The sequence below is a fragment of the Peromyscus californicus genome, unplaced genomic scaffold (genome assembly GCF_007827085.1).
Source record: "Peromyscus californicus insignis strain IS unplaced genomic scaffold, ASM782708v3 Scaffold_13__1_contigs__length_99412109, whole genome shotgun sequence".
Lineage (NCBI taxonomy): Eukaryota > Metazoa > Chordata > Mammalia > Rodentia > Cricetidae > Peromyscus > Peromyscus californicus.
The window spans coordinates 3,888,143-3,906,814 of NW_026294424.1; the positions used below are offsets into that span (position 1 = coordinate 3,888,143).

General features: G+C 52.9%; 2 protein-coding genes across 4 annotated transcripts in view; both read right to left on the reverse strand.

The window, feature by feature from the left end:
• Positions 1-414: 414 nt before the first annotated feature.
• Positions 415-7,033, reverse strand: Msantd1 (Myb/SANT DNA binding domain containing 1). Of its 2 annotated transcripts, XM_052736147.1 has the most exons (3): positions 6,604-7,030; positions 2,781-3,056; positions 415-1,018 (listed from the first exon to the last, which is right to left on the reverse strand). In XM_052736147.1, exons 1-3 carry the CDS (start codon positions 6,921-6,923, stop codon positions 778-780), a joined length of 837 nt encoding a protein of 278 aa, XP_052592107.1. In that variant the 5' UTR covers positions 6,924-7,030; the 3' UTR covers positions 415-777. The 2 variants fall into 2 exon arrangements, with proteins under 2 accessions (XP_052592107.1, XP_052592108.1); XM_052736148.1 differs by lacking the exon at positions 2,781-3,056 and having other exon boundaries at positions 6,604-7,033.
• Positions 7,034-11,356: 4,323 nt separating this feature from the next.
• The window catches only part of Htt (huntingtin), a 144,758-nt gene continuing 137,442 nt past the window's right edge, over positions 11,357-18,672 (reverse strand). For both annotated transcript variants that reach the window (XM_052736145.1, XM_052736144.1), the window contains 3 exons: positions 18,022-18,184; positions 17,679-17,839; positions 11,357-15,198 (listed from right to left, as the gene is read on the reverse strand). In XM_052736145.1, coding sequence (XP_052592105.1) covers positions 14,985-15,198; positions 17,679-17,839; positions 18,022-18,184 — 538 coding nt within the window. In that variant the 3' untranslated portion in view covers positions 11,357-14,984. The remainder of the gene's footprint in view (positions 15,199-17,678; positions 17,840-18,021; positions 18,185-18,672) is intronic.

Consider the following 18,672-nt stretch of genomic DNA (forward strand, 5'->3'; position numbering starts at 1 on the left):
CTCTACCTGAATCTGGTTCCTTCTGTCACAGGTCCAACCTTTCCCTTCAGTACTCACCATCATTGGCTACTATTTCTGTGCGGACTGAAGTAAAGCTCCATAAAGCCAAGACCTGTGCCTCACTGAGCATGCCACGGCTCCCAGGACCCAGATCAACAGGCCTTCAGAGAGCATGAGCAGGTTGAGTCGGCATGGATCCTGGGCTAGTGTGAAGCTCCACACTGATGACTCAGGGGTGACCGGGTTGGGTCAGTATGGTGATAACTGGGTAATGAGGGCAGATGCTACAGAGCCTGTGGAGGAAAGATCCCTACAGCCTGCCCCAGACCTATGACATTTGCTTTTGTCTGCAGAGGAGAATTGTCCCAGCCAGCACTTCCCTTTTCCCTTTACACCAGAGAGAGCAAAGTCAGCTTCCAGGCAACAATGGAAAGTATGTTTAATATCAAAAGCCGTTTCAAGTATCATGGTAGTGACTTTACTGGAGAGTAGTAGATTCTGGGATCTTCTCACTAGGAGTTGCCCTGGAGTCCCTGGCATTAATGCTGGACATGGGGGTTCCAAGGTCTCCCAGGGCCACTGGAGTCCTGGAAAGCCCTTCAGAGAAGCACAGAGGCCAGGTTGAAACCTGTCCCCTTTCTGGAACCCTGCCTGGATGGGCGGGGCCCTGAGCCTGGGTGGGGCCCTGAGCCTGGGTGGGCGGGGCCCTGAGCTTGGGTGGGCGGGGCCCTGAGCCTCCAGATGGGACTATGTGGCACCTGGCATCCTGGCTATGGCCTAGACATTGGACTTGGCGATGATCTTCTCCAGTAGGCTCATCATGCGCTCCTGAAGCTGCAGACTCTGAACCTGCAGGATGTTCTGCTGGTCCAGCACACGGCGCACCTCTCGGCATGTCTCCTCCATGGCACGGCTCAGCCGGCGCTGTTCTTCCAGCATGGCCTCCAGCAGCCGCAGCTTCTTTTTCTGTAGGTGACAACTCCGCACCTTGCGTTTCTTCACAGGACGTTCCTCTGGCCTGTGGGGGAGACATGAGCTGGTTACAGGGCCTGGGACAGGGGGGCCTTCAGACCTTCCCAAACACCCCACTGGACAAACTAGGGCACTGAGGCCCCGGGAGCCCCATCTGACTCAGGTCGTAGCTCACAGGGGTGAGGAGGGCTTGGAGCTCACTCAGCAGAGAGCGCAGCAGGTGACACAGCCTGTGCTGGCTGGTGGGAGGAGCAGGCAGGCAGCTCCAAGACCATCCACATCCCAGAGTGTGGACCTTGTGGGCACACAACCCTGACAACACCCCAATCCCACCGAGCTGGAGGAGGGTACTCCAGGGTGAAGAGCCCACTCCAGGGAGCAGCAAGGCTGGAAGATGCTGTGGTACTTGGTACTCTTAAGGTAAGTGAAATCTGTAGCCCCCACTGGCCTGTGACAGATGAAGAAATGGGTTCAGAATGAAGGCCCACCCTGAGTCTGGTTTCCAAGTATGCCTTTGGTGGGGTGGAGTGTGTGTGTGTGTGTGTGTGTGTGTGTGTGTGTGTGTGTGTGTGTGAGAGAGAGAGAGAGAGAGAGAGAGAGAGAGAGAGAGAGTCAGACAGATGGACAGACAGACGGACAGACAGACTGACCAACCATCTGGGCTCCTCCCCAGGAGATGCCCAGGGCTGCTATCTGATAGTCTAAAAGCCCTCGCTGGACAACAGGGAGTTGCCAACGCCTACCAGACCCCAAGGCCTATTCTGGTAGCTGCCAGTGCCGGGCCTGTGCTCTGTGTTCTGAGCAGAGTGGGTGATCAGCCAGTCTTGGGGGACAAAGCCCCAGGCAGCTGTGCCTGGGAACTGGGCTTGGTAAGCCACGGGAACAATTGGCCATAAATCTTAGGCTTCTCTGCTCATTTGGCCTGGCTCTAGTAAAGACAGATGTTGTCTGGGCCCTTCAGTGAGAAATTCCCTCTGGGGAAGGGCTTTCTGGGTGAACTTAGCAGATGTTCCCCACCCTAGGGACATTAGGTTCAGAGACTGCCATGGAGACACCTTCCCTACCCTACCTGCTGTGAGACAGGCTTGAAGGTCCATAACTCAAAGTCACATTTCCTAGTTTCTTTAACTGCCGCACTCCTCTTTTACCTTGCAAACCCATCCTAAATATCTCCTCCTCAGAAGTGTCTGCTCTGGACTCCACAGTCCAACACCATAGGGTGTCTCCTCCTTGCCCCCCCCCCCCCAACTCTCAGAGGCTCTATGACTATCTTGCAGGCACAGGCGTGTGGCTGATATAGGCCTAGCGTGTGATGACGGAGAAGACAGATAACATATGGCCCACTCACTGCTCGGGAGGTGCAGACCTATATCTCCATGTTAAGAGGACCTGTGACTGAGGTGGGGCCCATGTGGGGGCTTGGCAGGCAGGGAGGGCATGCTTGGCGCCTGGCCCTGTGTCTTTTCTCCTTGAGGAGTACGGAGTTATCCCCATTTTATGGTGGGAGACAGAGGTCAGAGAGGTCAAAGAACTTTCCATGCAGGTGAGAGGGGATGGAGCCTTGGACAAGCCCCCCCTGTCCACTGGCACTAGAACTCTTGCTGCCCTGCGGCTGCCCTGGCCCTGGACAAGGCACACAGCTAGCGCCCGTGTAACCAGTCAGGGCAGAGGACACCACAGCATGCCACTGAGCCACCGCCAGCCCCTAGCTCCAAGCACTGGAGCCTTGGCCCCGTTCGGGGATGGGGCAGGGGAGGGAGGTGGCAAGGCCGTGCTGGGTCAGGAGAGGAAGAGCAAACACACACTACCTGAACTTAAGGGACAGTAAGCTGGAGGAGCTGTCGGAGCGATCATCCTCGAAGCGGCCTTCATAGGAGCACTGGGTATACGGTAAGTACAGAGGGGTGGACTTAGCGGACGGTGACATGGACGCCTCGGTCTGGGACGTGGAGGGCCCCGGCTGCTGGCCATCCGGCACTTTGCCCTCACAGGACTCAGGGACCTTGGCCAGAATCCTATCAATGGCTAGGTAATAGGGCCAGTCCGGCGGGACGGACTCGCTATCTGTCATGCATTTTAATTTCCTGAAACGAGAGACACAAGAGCCAAGGTGAGAAACAGCAGGTGCAGCCTGTCCTGCCTGGGCCTGGGCAGAGTGGCGGGCACGCGAGGGGTGCAGGTCCCCAGGGAGAGTCATGCTGACATAGGCAGGAGCCACTTTTCAGCCAGCACTGGCTTCCTTGGCCAAATCAGCCAGGCTCTAGGGCCCCCGTGACACTGGACCGAAGGGAGAGAGGCGCTGGGGCCTGCACAGCCTTTGGGTGTCAGAATGGAAACCCAAGCATGAGCAAGGGCACCCCTAGGTGCTCGGAGCTTGAGGCTGGTTCCTGTCGTCTCTGCTCTCCTGTGGATCCTAAACTCACTGCAATGAACTGAGTTGCTTTTTATATAAATTAACCTGCGGCGGCGATGAGACTGTGTAGGAGATACCGGCACAGAAGAAACTGCCATGCAGCAGTTGTATTCTACCAAAGCTGCCGCCGGGAGAGGGAACAGCAGGCCCCAGGAAAACAACACTCACAGCTCTGGGCCTGTGTCTTGCACACACAGTGTGACCTTGGACAGGTTCGTTAACCTCTCTGATCCTTCATGTTTTACATGGGTAAAATGGGGATGGAAAAGTAAGCCCTCCACAGAGCTAAAGGGAAGGGTTTATCAAAATAATGTCTGGTAAACAGGACGCCAGGCTCCAATATCGTCCTCAGCTGAACCTACCAGGAAGGTATGTTAGGCCGTACCACTGAAATGCTTCTACCATTCCACCCCTGAGCTAAGCCTGAGCTAGCTCTCAAACCCACAGCCCGCCCAGAGACTGTGGGCTGGGTGGCCAGTGCTCTCTCACACCGCTTGACATCCCCTCTACTAGTGTCAAAGTCGAAGGTCTGATCGCTGTGGCCAGTGCCCTCAAGACCCTATGCCCTATCTTCTCCCATGGATGGTCCTGTCTCACTGAGAGGACTGTCACATCCCTGTCCTCAGCCACCCCCTGGGAAGGGAGGACTGGGGAGACAGGACACAGGCTAGCTGGATAGTTCTGGTCTGCATAGAAAGAGGCTGCAGACAGAGTGGGCAGGAACATTACAGCCCTCAGGGCCACCTTGGGCCCACAGGGGGTTCTCTGCTAGGGCTGACCCTAGTCTCACTGGTCCCTGAAGATAGAGAGCTGGCTGAATGAACCCCCAACACAGGCATAGCCAATGACAAGGGGTTGCTTCTCGGGATAGGCTGTGGCCAGTCACAGCAGAGGCTGGCTTTGGGGAACAGCATCAAGGGCCTGGGGGGCTCCGCCACATGGTGTGGCAGCATTAGAGAGCTCAGGACAGGTCACACAGGACAGGGCACAGAGTGCTCTGGATGAACAGCAGGGGACCATCAAGCCACGGGGGGGGGGGGGGGGGGGCCAGGGAAAGAGAAGTTTCTTACCACTGGCGCCACGTCACCTTCTACCCAGGCTCCTCCTCTCCAGAGAACTCCCTCTCTAGTTTTCTCCACTCCACTAAGCTCCACTCCTTGGGGGAAGCCTGTCTCTAGGGAGGGGGCTTCATGTGGTACTCCAACAAATCACGTCCCATGAAACCTAGCTAAGCTACCTGTTCAGATTTCCTTTAAGCTCAAACCTTAATACATAAACAGCTCCTGGAAAAAAGTAAGACAAGACTCTGCTGTGAGGGGTTAGGAACGGATGGATGAAGAACTGGTCAGCTCTGAGGAGCCACGGTCTGCATGTGCTTCATAAACTGAAGGGCTACGCCTCCTACTCCAGACTACAGTGGCTGTCGCTCCCAGGCGTCCTCATCTCCCGGGTCTCCTTGGCTCACAACCACCTCTAGGAGTGGAGACAGAATCCCTCCCCTAGGACTCCAAGGGAGGCTTTCAAGATAAATAATGAATAACCCAGTTAGACACTACGCGCCACCCAGTCAAAGAGAGGGAGGCTAAGGAAAACAGCCAGTAGTGCTCTCCAGCTCCCCCAGAAACTCCTTCTTCACCCGGAACTGGACTAGGTATGGGGGTGAGTAAGCCAGGCCATGGCTGCTATCCTCTTCATGTGTTCATGTCTGCTCATGTGGGCACTAGACTGGCCTCTCAGCTCTCTCTTCATGAGACAGGCTTACATTGAGTATCAGTTACACTCAATGACTGACGCCAGGAGGCCTAAGCAGCTGTTAGAGCTGTGGGTCTTGGCTTGCAGGCTCTGCTGGGGTCAGCACTGGGGGTCAGAAATGAGCCATGGACAGGCCAGGCTTGAGACCCTGCCACTTCTTCCACGGCCCTTAGAAGTCAAATCAGCAGTTAGAAATGGAGCTTCTGGGCTTCATGGTCTGTCCAAGGTCTTGTTGGGCCTCTGTGTCTCCCAGGGCACAGGGTTCATGGGCCAGGCAGGGTTCCCTTCTCTTTCTTGAGGCATCTCTTCACCCATGAGGGTACCCCTCTTCCATGGAGTCTGGCTGAGCACCTCACAGATACGCCTGCATGGCAACGTCTGCACCAGCTTCCTCATATGCCCAACTCACCAGATCAACTACTAGTGTGTTTGTGAGCCCCCTGGGATAGCACCTCCCATCTGGACAGGCTCCTAGGCCCAGCCTGTCTAGTCTGTCTTTGGGGGAAGAACTCTTAACAATTGTCCTCTTTCGACAGTCTCCAACTCCTACACCTCCCCCTCCTAAGAGCCTCATGCACATGACCTTAACTTTATACCATGACCTTCGTCCCACCCACTACTTTCTCAATGCCTCCAAAGTCCACAATCCCCATCCATGATCCCTGCCCTGCCTTTGGCTCTTTCCAGACCAGTCAGGCCCACCGCAGTGGTTCCCTCCTGGATGCCAGAGATGTTCCAGGCCTTAGCGTCAGTTCCCTCCAGGCTCTCCTTCAGCTGCACGCTGGGACAGTCAAACCGAGATGCAGCCGAGTCAGAGACCCGGATGGGGAGTTCCCAGGGCAGAGTTTCGTGCTGTCTGGGCAGCCCCCAAACATCCCTCTCACCAACCCTGAGGCTGGCCCTAGGTGCACGGCGGGGCCTCACTTAGCACTCAAAGATGAGCCAGGTCTGGGAGCCAAGCCTCCTTTTCACCACAGCTTCAGTTTCCTGTCATGAAACAAGGAACGCCCATACCCTGCCCAACTTAGGGGCTGTGACAGGCAGGCAGAAGCTAGACCAACTGGTACCCTGGAGTCCCAGTACAGGAAGCGAGGCCTGCTGCTGCCTGTGTGACACATACCTCTGAGGCATCACGGCAGGCAGGAGGCAGGTCTAATGCCAACCTTAGAACCATCCACATAGTGCTGCAGCTCCAGTCCTGGTCCCAGGAAGTTGAGTGGAAGACATTCCCAGCCTTGCTACTTGAGCGTTCAGGACCAGTTTTTGGCTTCTGGGCCTCAGTTTTCCCATCTTCCCAACGGGAGGCTACATAAACGGTTTTAGAAGGCCATCTTGCCCAGTGGGGCTCTAACCGACAGGTGGACCATCCATCCCAGGCCACACACACCCTCCCTGCCTCAGACCACAGAGTGGCCAAGAGTAGAGCAGCCTGGCTGGACCCTCCCAGAACTGTCCAGTGTGCCCACCTGTACTGGAAGGTCATGTTGGTGATTTTGATCTTGATCTCCTCGCCTAGCCGGCGCTCCCCAGTCATCTCGAAGAGCTTGCTGGCCATCTTCTCGTACACCTTGGCATTGCGCTTGGTCTGCTTGAGCTCATCGAAGAACTCCTCCCAGACCAGCATGAGGCCACGCATCTCCGCATCTGTCCAGTTGCGGGCCCGCCGATGCTTCTCTGTCTGAGGAGACACAAGGTAGCCGGGCACTTCGGCTGCTGCCATGCTGGAGGCACCTGCAGGGTTAAGGATGGCACTCAGGCAGGGCCTCAGGCCTGGCCAGCGCACCATGGGCGAGAGGCAGTGCACTCGTTCACTCGCTCGCTCGAGGCAGCTCCACGCTCAAAATGGGGCCTACATCTGACAGGCAGGAATTTAGTTAAAAGCTTTTAAACGGGAAACGTCATTTTGATGTCATGTTTCCATAGCAACAGAGCAACTGCATAAGCTACAACAACAGAAACCTTTTAACTGAAAGCACAGGAATCAGGGCTGCACTGACGGGCCATCAATATTGCAGTGAGAGGCTGTGCCCAAACCCACTGTGGCTCCCAGCCCTCCTCCCACCCTGCTGGCCCTCTAGGCCTCAGAGGAGACTTGCTTCAGCTGTGCCTGAAAGGCTTCTGCATGGGGGACCCAGGCAGTCCCCACCTCAGCCCTACCTGGTTCATATAGGCCAGAGTCCGAGGAGGCCCAAGATGGGCAGTGTGCTGAGACCCAAGGTGCAGGGTCACAAGGGAGATGGAGGCCCCAATGCTACATTGATGACTGTTGGTGTGGTGGGGTCCTTGCTGAGAGGTCACTCTCTCTCTGAGGCTTGTCAAGCTTTACTGAGGTTGGGCCTCACGAGGCCCAGCCTCATCATCATTGACTCTTTGCTACTCTTGCTCCACTCACCACACGCCCTGGGTCTCAGGTTGGGGGGGTGTTGGGAAGGCAGGCTAGTCATAACTAGGCCTGGCTGAGCCATGCAGGTCAGAAGGGCACAGACACTGACCTTCACCACGGGTGGAAGCAGGAGCACAGCACTGAGGGAAGAGGCTAACTGAGCTGAGCTGAGGAGGCCCAGCAGGGAAAATTGGCAGCGGCCAGAGGGCAACTTCAATGGCCTGGGGCTAGTCCCCAAGAAATATAGCAATGTTGGGGTGGAGACAGGCAAAAAATATCAAGGTGGGGGATTAATAAGCCCACGGTGCTAGGCAGGGACCTCAGGCCGAGGAACCAGCGGGAAAGCAGGAGTGGAAGATGGGGAGTCGGCAGAGGGAAGGCCATCACAGGGCATCAACATCTAACATCTGGGAGGTGAGACCCAAATGTGACTCCACGGAACCTAAGGCCCTCAGCTGCACAAGCTTGTGGTAGATGCAGGGTCTAGCCTGGTTCCGAAGCAACTAGGCTCAAACTCTCTGGTCAGCAGAGGAAGAGAGTCTATCAGTCTGCTCCCTGACAGATCAAAGGCAGGAAGAGCACAGCCGGGAGAAAACAGTGTCTCTGGGCTTCCTGTGTCCATTGTAAGGAGCACAGTTAGGACTTGGTCGGGTGGTGGGGGAGTGGCCTGAGCTCCAGTCCAGAATTTAAAGTGGAAGGGAAAGAGAGGCAGCCCCTGGAAGTCTGTATCACCTCCTAGGTTCAGGTCAGTGCCCTGCCTTGCTAAAGCTACGGCGTACTGGCTGGACTCCTTCTTCTCTCAACTCTGGGGGTCACCTAAGGACTCCTTCCTACTGCGGAGTTTTACAGACACCCCTAGGTGTGTTTGCAGATACCCATCATTGTTCTAGTTCTCCTAAAGGGGTCCTCAGAAGGTCCAGACTCACTGTACTCTCACTATCAGAGTCAGATACTGGTCCTGTCAGACACACTATTGGCCAGCTGGTTCACTGCTGCCCCCTAGTGCTGAGTGTAGGAACTGGGTCTGGTTCTCAGAGCTCCCAGCAGTATAGAGTACCTAGAAAGTGCCTCCTCCAGGAAGCCCCCGTTCTTTAGGCTCAAAAGATCGATTCTTGTGGGGTGGAGCAACTAGGTACCTGCCCTATTGCCTTTCCACAGACAACACCTCTAGCAAACAGGGAAGGACAGGCAAGCATGAACTGGGGCCCAAGAATTCTATATATCGGGCTGGCCTTGAATTTACCTGTCTCTGCCTCCTGAGTACTGGGATTAAATATGTGTGCCACCATGCCCAGTTTCAAGATGCTAGATTTTGAATCTAGCTCTGACTCTGCGTGACCTTAGCAATGGACCCCAGCCTCAGTACTAGAACCCCATCCCTGTACTAGAATAACAGGAGCTAGCAAAATGCTGGCCAAAGAGCCATAAACTCTTTAGGGATACGGGGAGGTGATAGGGTCCCCATTTTCCATCTCCTAGCCCCTCCCACAATCTTCCTTAGAGCCTCTGGAGAGTTCAAAGCCTGGCCAGGAGCTAGCTGTTGGCTAATGGATTTTACTGCCATTACTCAGGGTCCTACAGTTATATGGCTACAGAGTTCCATACCTTGGCACAGCTGCATGGCCTGCTAGGACCCTCAGTTGTCACGGGATGAGAAGGCAGAAGGCTGAGGACTAGGCCCCCAGTAGCACCTGAAGGGAAAGGGGGCAGGTCAGCTTTAGCAAGTGTCCCTTAGAGGCCAGGCACAATGGGGTCAAGACTGGCCTGCTGTGAGCTGGTGAGACCTACTGAGGCTCTCTGGGTCTGTTTCTCCTCTAAATAACGAGTCTGGGGCTAACCTGAAACTTGTATTTATGGGAACTGTTCAGGCTGTAGGAAAGTAGGCTCAACTAGGGTGATGGCAGCCAAGGTCAGCCTATATATAGAGGCCAGGGCAGAAAGTGGGCAGCTATGGTGGGATGCCAGGACACTTTTCCAAGCAAGGGGCTGTGAACAGCCTGTACTGGTGGGAAGAATGTAGGGGTTGAAGATCTGACAAAGGCCTGAAGTATATGAAACATGTGCACATGAATGTGGCAGTGCCCGAGTGCAGCCTTGACTAAGAGGTCGTAGGGCCTGGTCTGGGAAGTCTTGGAGCACTAAGGAGCCTGGACTGCTCTGGGAGCCAAGTGACGTGTGGCCTATCTCAGTGGTGGGTTAAGTAAGAGGGGTTCTGACCTACCTTAGAACTGGCCTGTGCCAGCAATTCCTGGGATAGAAGCCTAACTAGGTACCTAGATTGCAATACTGAACATTGCCATTATGTAGCACTGAGGAGCCCAGATTTGACTCAGTCTTTGTGGACAGCCCTCCCCTCTACAACCATACCCCAAATGCCCACTCCCAGCTTAAAGTGAAGCAGGCATCCCCTCCAGGACCACGACATGGAGGGAGATACTTAGGGAGCTGAGACTCAGGCTTCAGAGCCAAGGATGTGTGTAGATTCCAGGAAGGTCTAGGATTCTCCAGTGTTGGGTCAACGTCTGTCCATGAGCCTTCCCTGGGCTGCCCAAGTGGGTCTTCCAGATTTGGTTGAGCTATATAACCTCCTATGGTGGAAAGGCCCACGCCCTAGGAAGCCCCAGTATAGCTCCAGAGAACCTGGAACCTACTCCATGGCACACATACTCACCCTGGCTTCCTCATCCAACACAGCATTAGGCTCCTTCTTCAAGAAACTCCTTCAGAATGTTTTTGGGAAAGTTGTAAACAAACACCAACCACAATGAAAGGCAGAGAGGGGGACCTCAAGTCTTGTGCTCCTATATTCCCCCAGGCAAAGGGGGAGGGCAAGACTTGCTCTGATGAGGATGGGGTGCTCTGCTGTGGTGGCTAGGAGAAGTAACATGCTGCAGACATCCCAGGCAGGCTTACCTCATCCTTTCTGAAAATATCTCCTATGCCTGCTGTGTCAAATGCCTGGCTATCCACCGGGAGGGGAGGGTGCTTCATTTCTCTGGTGACCAAAACTCAATTACGGGCAAGGTCACCACAGTCTCAGAGGGCTGCTGAGACAGACTCAGGGAGTTGAAGCAGCACCCACACCATCAAATGCTTGAGTTACTAAGGCTCCGAGAGTGATCCTGCCATTGACTTCAGTGTCTGGTGGGCTGAGGGACCACGTAGACAACTGCCTCTCAACTGGAACTTGACGGGCCTTCAGAAAGTGTTTAACAAACAGCCCCTTTCCCTGCAGGCTGGTAAATAAAATGCCTGCACTTCAGGCTGAGCCCAGATACAAGGAAAGGGACCTGGTAAGAGAGACGCTTTAGACAAGGCAAAAGGATTTGCAAGCTACACAGGATACAGTAGGCATTGCAGATGCAGCAGCCAGCCTCGGACAAAGGTGGGAAGACCAGTTGTGTGGAGGGGGGTGGAGGGTTCCACCTGGACCAGGAGTACGACCAGAAAGGAACAAGGGCTGGAGACTGTACAGACTCCAGAGCCAAACTGTGTGTCCTACGTGAGGATGGGGCCTTACCACCCCTCTAGTACCCTGGAGCAATGTGTGCAAGCTGAAATAGTATCTAGGACCGTGCACAATGGCTTAAAATGCCAATAACGATCAGAATTTGGCACACTGTTATCTCCCAGACAGGAAGACCAACTCAGTTGGCTTTGTGAATACCCCGAGGCCTGGTCCCAACTCCAGGCACCTAGGCTCATTCCATAACTAGTGTTGCCCGACCTTTACAGTGTCAAGGCAGCTTGCTGAGTGGTATACTTGCCCACTGGAAATGAGCAGGATGTTTCCTCAAATGCTAGAAAGGAGATTCTTAGAAGTAAAGCAAGCCTCAGACAGTAACAATGGGTAGTTTAATTGCTTCTTTAATTCAAATGTACAATATCTGCAATTTAAAACTTTTAAATATACATTTCATGTCAGTCCTTCCTCTTGGAAGTGGACAGCCAGGTCTGGGCTGGGCTCCGGGGCACACCCATCACAGCCCTCCTTCCCAGTGGAGTCTGTGACACACAGGAGCCCCTAGAACGCAGCCAAACCTCTGCAGATAGGCCTCTGCCACCATCACCTTACACCCAACTTGTGGCAGAGGGTGTTTGTTTCCAGAAACACTGAGGGAAGCAGTTCCTTTGATGGCACTAAAGCGTGACAAGCACACAGAGGTGTCACCCTGAACCTTCAGATCATCTTTAGTTGTCACACTGCTCAGTGTGGGTTCTTCTTTCCTGGAAGCTCCAGACCCATGGAGAAACAGTTCTCTTCCAAGCTGTGACAATCCTGAGCTCTAGACCCAGCCTCAGCAGCTCTTAGTGCCTTCTGCTCCCATATACCACCCCCAGAAGACAGCTTCCTGCCTGCCCTGGCAGCAGCTATGACCTTAGTGCTCAGTGTTGATGGAAGGAGGGTGTAAACCCAGGTGAGACTGTGTGGGGAAGGAGGCTCACAGGTGGCAAGAAGAGACTACATCTGCAGCCCCACAGAGGGAGGCTGTGAGCCATGCTATTGCTGTGTAAGACCCACCCCACGGGCTGAAAGCAGAGGTGCCTCACTCACAAGGTGCTTCCTGTCAGGGGAGGGGCCTATCAGAGTTAGTGCCTTCTCTGGCACTACATTCCATAGGGCTGGAGGTGGGTCCACTCTAACTCTTCCCTCTTGAAGGGTACATGTGCAGACAAAATGAGAGAATAATAAAGGGCACTTGGCAGTTGCAAAGTCACCTACATGTCACGGGGGCCAGCAGTAGGAAGGAGGCACATTTTGGAGAAGAAACATGCTGAAGTGCATTGCCAGATAGTTCTACCCTGGTTTCATTAAAATCTTTCCTGACAGAACCAGCAGGAAAACAACATCCCACCTCTTGCCCCCAAAATCCTACAAGCAAAATAACGTTAAAAAATAAAGTTTGGAAGGCCATAAATTTTGAGGAATTTGATAAAAAGTCTTGGTCCCTCCTGCAGTCAGTCAGGTGGGGCAATATCTCCAGTGGGACTTTAATGAGCTACGGCCTTTTTTTTTTTTTTTGAAATTTTAAATTGAGTCCCATTCTCAGATGCTAGAGTCACAGAGCTGACTGTATGTGGCAGGTCCAAAAAGGGCAGCTTTCAGGAAGACTGGTCAGGCATCTTACATATGTCTTGAGAAGTGTGTGCATGTGTGTGTGTGTACACAAATATAACTCTGGGTATACATACACACAAATGCATGCCTGCCTGTGCCTGGGTGCATCTCTAGGCTGTGGCGCCCATCAGAAGAGAACAGCTTTGTGGCAGAGACTGTTCTAGCCTCATATTAAGAACTGTTTCTGATCATACTGTGAACAAGAGACCAACTGAACTCCAGGTTGAACTCACTGATATGAATCCCCAGGGGAATGGCTCTAGATTTTATGTTCATTTTTTCTTATAAATGTCTACCGTAAGCAGTAATCAGGCCTGCAACATGACCATCTCAGAGCTGTTGGGCCAACCTGGGGTGTGGCAGCAGCAATCAGTGAACTTCCATGTGGCCCCCAAGCACTTCTAGTGGGAAAGTCTAGGGTAAGAAGTGGGAGCCCTAAGTCAGCAAACGGGCACTGGTGACTTTCTTTCATTAAAATTCAGTAGCTTCCCTCTTGAAAGATCTGATCCACATCCACTGTTCATGCTTCCATGACACCAGGATGGTCTGGGGTGGCCTCTGCCAGGGCAGACAGAAAAAGAACCAGACCAGGCGTGAGGCTCCCCACGCCCTGTGGATAGTAGGAGCCTGGCACAGCAGCTGCCTTTCAAGTGTCATGATGGGAAGACAGAGGGAGCCCAAAGTCTCAAGGCAGCACTCCGTGGACTGAAGCACAGTTAATTAATCCAATAGGCTACAAGCTCTTTGCTCCTGTGTAGCCTAAAGACAGCTCCAAGTGACCTCTTTCCCTACCCTACACGGACATGACTTAGCTGAGCAGCAGAGAACCTACCCTGTCATATAGCCAAACAGAGCTCCCAAACCAAGCCAGGAAATGAGGGCAGCCCATGTCCAGGGCTCATTTTCATTAACATGGCCTGGCTACTCTGGGCCTGGGCCTTGGGAAGAAGCGGCGGCTCTGACAAGTATGGGAGGCTGTCCCCAGGCCACAGGCTGACCTGATACTGAACCTTCCCTCCGGTCCTCATCTTGTCAGGCTGAACCCTCCCTGGGCTCTGATATGCACAGGTCTATACTCTCCCGGGCTGACAGAAGGCAAGATGGGAAGGGGCAAAAAAAAAAAGAGGGGGGGGGTGGGTGGGTCCATTCTTAACAGTTGCTAGGATACCAAGCTTTCCCTTGACCAAAAGAAACAGAGACAAACCAACAAATCACAGCTCAGAGACACCTTTGGGGTTATCAGACCAGCACTCCTCAGGTCCCCGCCATGCAGAAGATACAAAGGGACAGCATCCACTATGGCTAGTTGGTTCCCGGACAGGCTGCAGCCCAGGTCAGCTGGGACCAGAGATGAGGTTATTGGGGTAACCTCTTTGGGTGCAATAGAGGCTGTTTCTGGCTAGGCTGAGGGACTAGGAGACTGCATTGTCACTGTTGAGTAGACAGCTTGACAGTCATGCCTGAGGAGGGGGTGCTGCATCAAGGCAAGCCTTGTACAACCATAACAGTGGAAAGCAGCTCTCCTCGGCCCCTCAGCTGGGCCACAGGTAGGATTCTCAGGGCAGCTGACATGAACACCTCTCTCTGTGCTGGTTAAACGTGATGCATAAGAAAAGGGAGATGTGTGAGGTGCAAGTGCCATCAGGTGTTGGGCTACATAAGGGACCTGCCTGACTAGACTGAGTAGCCACAGGATAGGGAGCAGTGGCCAGAAGGTCCATCCACTTCCACAAACTATATCACATGCAGCACAGGCCTTGCAAGTCACACACTTTACACGGGCATAAAAAGTTACATTAAAATTCATCTCTTTACTGATAGAATTCAATTTTAACTCCTGAGAAGAAAACAGAGAAAGGGGAAACGATGCTGGACACCTGGCAGCCCAGTTCCCAGCCCCCACACACCACTCATTTTATGTCCAGACACTGGTGTGGCAGGTACACCCTGCTGGGGAAATTCAGGTGGGAGCTCTCCAGCCCAGTGGGACAGGTGGGCTCAGAACCATCTGGCAAGAGCTATAACTTCTGCTCCACACACCAGGGCAGCTGCAACCTGGCGACCATGGCCAGGGGAACACGAGGAAAAAGACAAACGCCTGGTCAACCTAGCACTGCCACCAGTCGCAGCGAGGTCAGGACCCAGGACTCAGGCTCAACCCCAACATAGTGCATGTTCCCTGCAGAGCCCACAATGCAAAGCACTCCTGCCATTGCCTGGCTGTCCACTTGACACAAGTGGAAGCCTGCGTGACCAAGGCAGCCCAGCAGAAGCTTGGCACAGGCTCCTGGAGGCTCTGGCCCCAGCAGCCGCCTCCTCTCAGCCTCTCGTACCACAGGTACTACTCAGCAGGTGGTGACCTTGTGGACATTTCGCAAACAAGCGAGCAGCCGGTGGTACGGACTTCCTGGTGCCGCCACCACCTCAAACACAGACTGGAAAGCCCTGCGGTCGAATTCCTCCTCTATCTGGTGTCTGTAGAAGTCTGTGGCAACCAGGCAGAAAAGGTTCACATCCACCTGCTCCAGTTTGCCCATCCTGCTGATGACGTGTGGAAGGCTGGCAGAAGAGTTAAGGGAGAACAAGAGCAAGGGTAGGAAGACAGCCTCCCCAAGATGATCCCTTCCTAACTATGTCCAGCAACAGGCCCAGGGAGGATCGAGGGCAACCAGAACAGAGGGCAGCCTAGGCACATCAGTAGCAGCTGCTGCTTGCAGCCCTCTCCCAGCTGCAGTCTATTTGCCCAGGAGGGCAGGGGTGGGAAGGTAGAGAGGCCCAGAAAGTGGGAGGCCGGCCGACTGGCCGGCAGTGCAGTGCGGAGGGTGCTGCTTCCCAGTGCTCTGCGCAGCAGCACTTACCTGCGCTGGACTCCCCACAGTGCTAGTGGCTGGTGTTCCTGCGCACCGCTCCAGTGCAGGGAGGGTAGAGCTAGCACCCTGCCTCAAGGCTTTCCCAGCACTGGGGATGAGGCTGCGCTGTCACCACCAAGACAACTTTGCTGCTCAGTAGCTCTCGTGGTTTACTGAGGGGGAGGATGCCAAAAGAGGAACTCCTGGCAGCAGTGTTGGGGCGGGAACTACAGCTTTATTTATGACTTTCCCCAGGAGGGTGACCACGGCATAAAGATGAGAGCTAATGAGAAGCAGCCCCGAGAAAAGCTCAGGGGGATAGAGCATGCCACAGGACACGGCAGGCAGCCGCAGGGCCAGCGGCTGGCCTGAGCTGCCCTGCCTCCCCCCCCTCCCCCCAGCCTTCAGCAGTGGCCCTCCTACCACAAACCCACCACCGGGCAGCCCCCATTGGCAAACGGCTACACCTTCTGTTTTGTGTCCCTGTCCAAGTTGTATACCTTTAGGTGCCGGTGACCCTGTCAGAGGAGCAGCAGGTGGCCCACCAGGAAGCAAAGCTCCAATGGGTGAATCTCAGATAAGCAAGGCCCTGAGAGCCTCACCCCAGAATGTCTCTCGCTCCTGCTATGTCCTTGCATGTTTGCCGCTGCCGTTTTTCTCTGGTATCCGGCATGGTGTGAATGGGCATGGGGAGATCCCCACAGCCCTTAATGTAGTCTTGGAAATATCCTGTTCTATTAGGCACTTTTACCTGTGGAGTATTATGAAGGTGATTTCCTCCTAAGCTGTACTGTTTAATGGTAGCAATGATTTTATACAATAATAGTGTCAGTTTAAATAGAATTTTGATGATTGAGGGTTTTTAATAAACATAGCAAGGGATTATGATAGAGGTTAGTGTAGTGGAAAAGTTAACATAGGTAAAGGTAGGATAAAATGTTGTCTGACTCTGATAAAGCAGAGGCTGCAGAGGATAAAAAATAAAACAAGGAAGTGTCACACAGTTAGAACACATGAGTTTCTGTTGAGGAGCCATATAGACTGTAGCTTAGGTTAATGATTAAGAAAAACAATTGAGTCCCAGTAGCCCAGCTAGCTCAAACTCTTAATCTTAACGTTGAGAGATGTGTTCACAGGTTTCAGAGTGCATCATAGCTGAAACAAAGCTTTGGAAATGACTTAAGGTTAGACTGAGATGTTTTTGTGAATAGCTTTGAGGTGAAAAACCCAAGGAAACAATCTCAAGTTTTAGAAAGGCACAAACCTGAGCAAGGAACTCGTTAAGGTCAGGGAACCAGAACAAAGCAGCCCAATTATTATTAGCTGACGTGTCTTTCTTGCTAGGATTGGTTGATGATCAAAGATGATTAATTCCTGGTGCCCATTTCTACGCTCAGTTTCCTGATATAAAAAAAATGCTGATGAGTGGGTATGCACCCTGAGTAGAGATGACTGATTGTTTTTCATATATAAAAGTCTAGGTTTGTAATTCTTTCAAGATTCCTTATAAGATTACTTTTTGAGATAAGTAATAAAGTGATTGATCCTTTCTTTGAAACCACAAAATGCAGCCTGCCAGCAAAAGAACTGGCTGAGAAAAATGCCCTGCTTGCTCACACTCTGTTAATCTATAACATGTTACTTAGATGTGAATGTATGGATTCTCGGGATGATTTGTTTAATCATGTAAGGGTAATGGGAAACCGTTTTGTTTTGTTTTGTTTTTTACCTGTATTCATTATAATCATTCACTTGAAAAATAGAGTGTAACTACATTGTAACTTCTATATAGCCCAAAACATTTTGTTGGGATATATAAGCTGTAAAGGAAAAATAAAGAAAAGAGATAAGAGAGAGAACAGAGAAAGACCCTAAGAGTGTGTTTTTCCTGGCCTCAGAGAGTTAAGTTTAGCCTCCTTGTTGGCCTAGAGAATTAAGTTTTACTCCCTCAGATAGAAAAGTCAAGCTAACTGATAGTCCGTCAACTCTGTAGTCTCCCCCTCAGATCCTGAGCTGCTGGAAGCTGGTCCTCACTGCACCAATATTTGGGGAAGGGTAAGTAAGCATCACCTTGCTACCTGTGGGGTTCTGTAGAGTTCAGTTTCAAAACATTCAATGAAACCCGATGCTAAGAGAATAAGGAAGGGCTGGTGGAGACTGAAATATGGTCAAAGACCCACAGAAGGATACATTGCTGAAACCCATGGGCTGGTAGATGCGCTGACAAGGAAGCAGGAGAGGCTCCACATGGCCATGGCAACTGGAGTTCTTTGTGTGAAGTTGGACAGGGACAGCATGACCCAGTCCCTAACCATGGATGACTGCCCAGCACTGTGCAGAGTCTGAAAAACCTGGGGAGGAGAGAGTCCTGAGCACAGGGTCAGGCTGTGGGGTGGGGTTGGGGGACCAGGGCCACAGCTGCCACCCATCTCACAGGCTGAATCTAGCCCTGATGACAGGCCTACCAGAAGTGTGGGATTGGCTCCACCTTCGTCCCCTTGCTCTGTCTTGTCCCACATATGGACACCCTCACCTTGTATACTACAGTGGCCATGAACTGTGGGTATGGCTGCTGGTTGGACAGAAACTCTCCAATGACTTTGTTCATGACATCTTGAGGTGGGAAGAAGTCGTCGAGGAACTGAGGCAGGATCCTTGCCACAACCCTGGCTTCACAGGGAAACCCCTTGCGGATCCTGTAAGGAGGGGAGCTGATATGAGTTTCACCCTGGTTCCTGGTCTCTCAGTCCTGCCCACAGATGCCCTTGACCCACAGGGATGCTCCAAGTGGGGCTCAGACCACAATTAGGGTATGAGCTTTAAAAGCCAAAGGTGACACCCAGGCATTTCTTTTGCTGCCCTGACTGATCTGAGCACAGGGTGATCTTGGCCACAATGAGGAGAATATGCAGGGTTGCAGGAAGGCCCCTGTAAAGAACGGCAGGAATGGGGTGGGGTGGCGACATTACAGAGGAGACTTTCCACCGCAAAGTGCTCTAAGAACTTTTGACTGCTACGTGTCCTAGTATCAGAGCACTACTGTCAACCAGGAGTTTTCGTTCTATCCGACAAGGACCCCATCTATGTTCCTGTTGATTCTTCTCCCAACAAGGACCCCATCTATGTTCCTGTTGATTCTTCTCCCAACATTCAACACTTGCCCTTAGCCACATCCTGAAAGAGA

What these genes read in the sequence shown, in the direction of transcription:
- Msantd1 (XM_052736147.1), bottom strand. Translation starts at nt 6,923, where the DNA reads ATGGTGCGCTGGCCAGGCCTGAGGCCCTGCCTGAGTGCCATCCTTAAC. An exon ending in AACATGACCTTCCAGTACAG is followed by an intron (nt 3,057 to 6,603) that starts GTGGGCACACTG and finishes CTCTCGTTTCAG; the next exon opens with GAAATTAAAATGCATGACAG. An exon ending in TTACTGTCCCTTAAGTTCAG is followed by an intron (nt 1,019 to 2,780) that starts GTAGTGTGTGTT and finishes TCTCCCCCACAG; the next exon opens with GCCAGAGGAACGTCCTGTGA.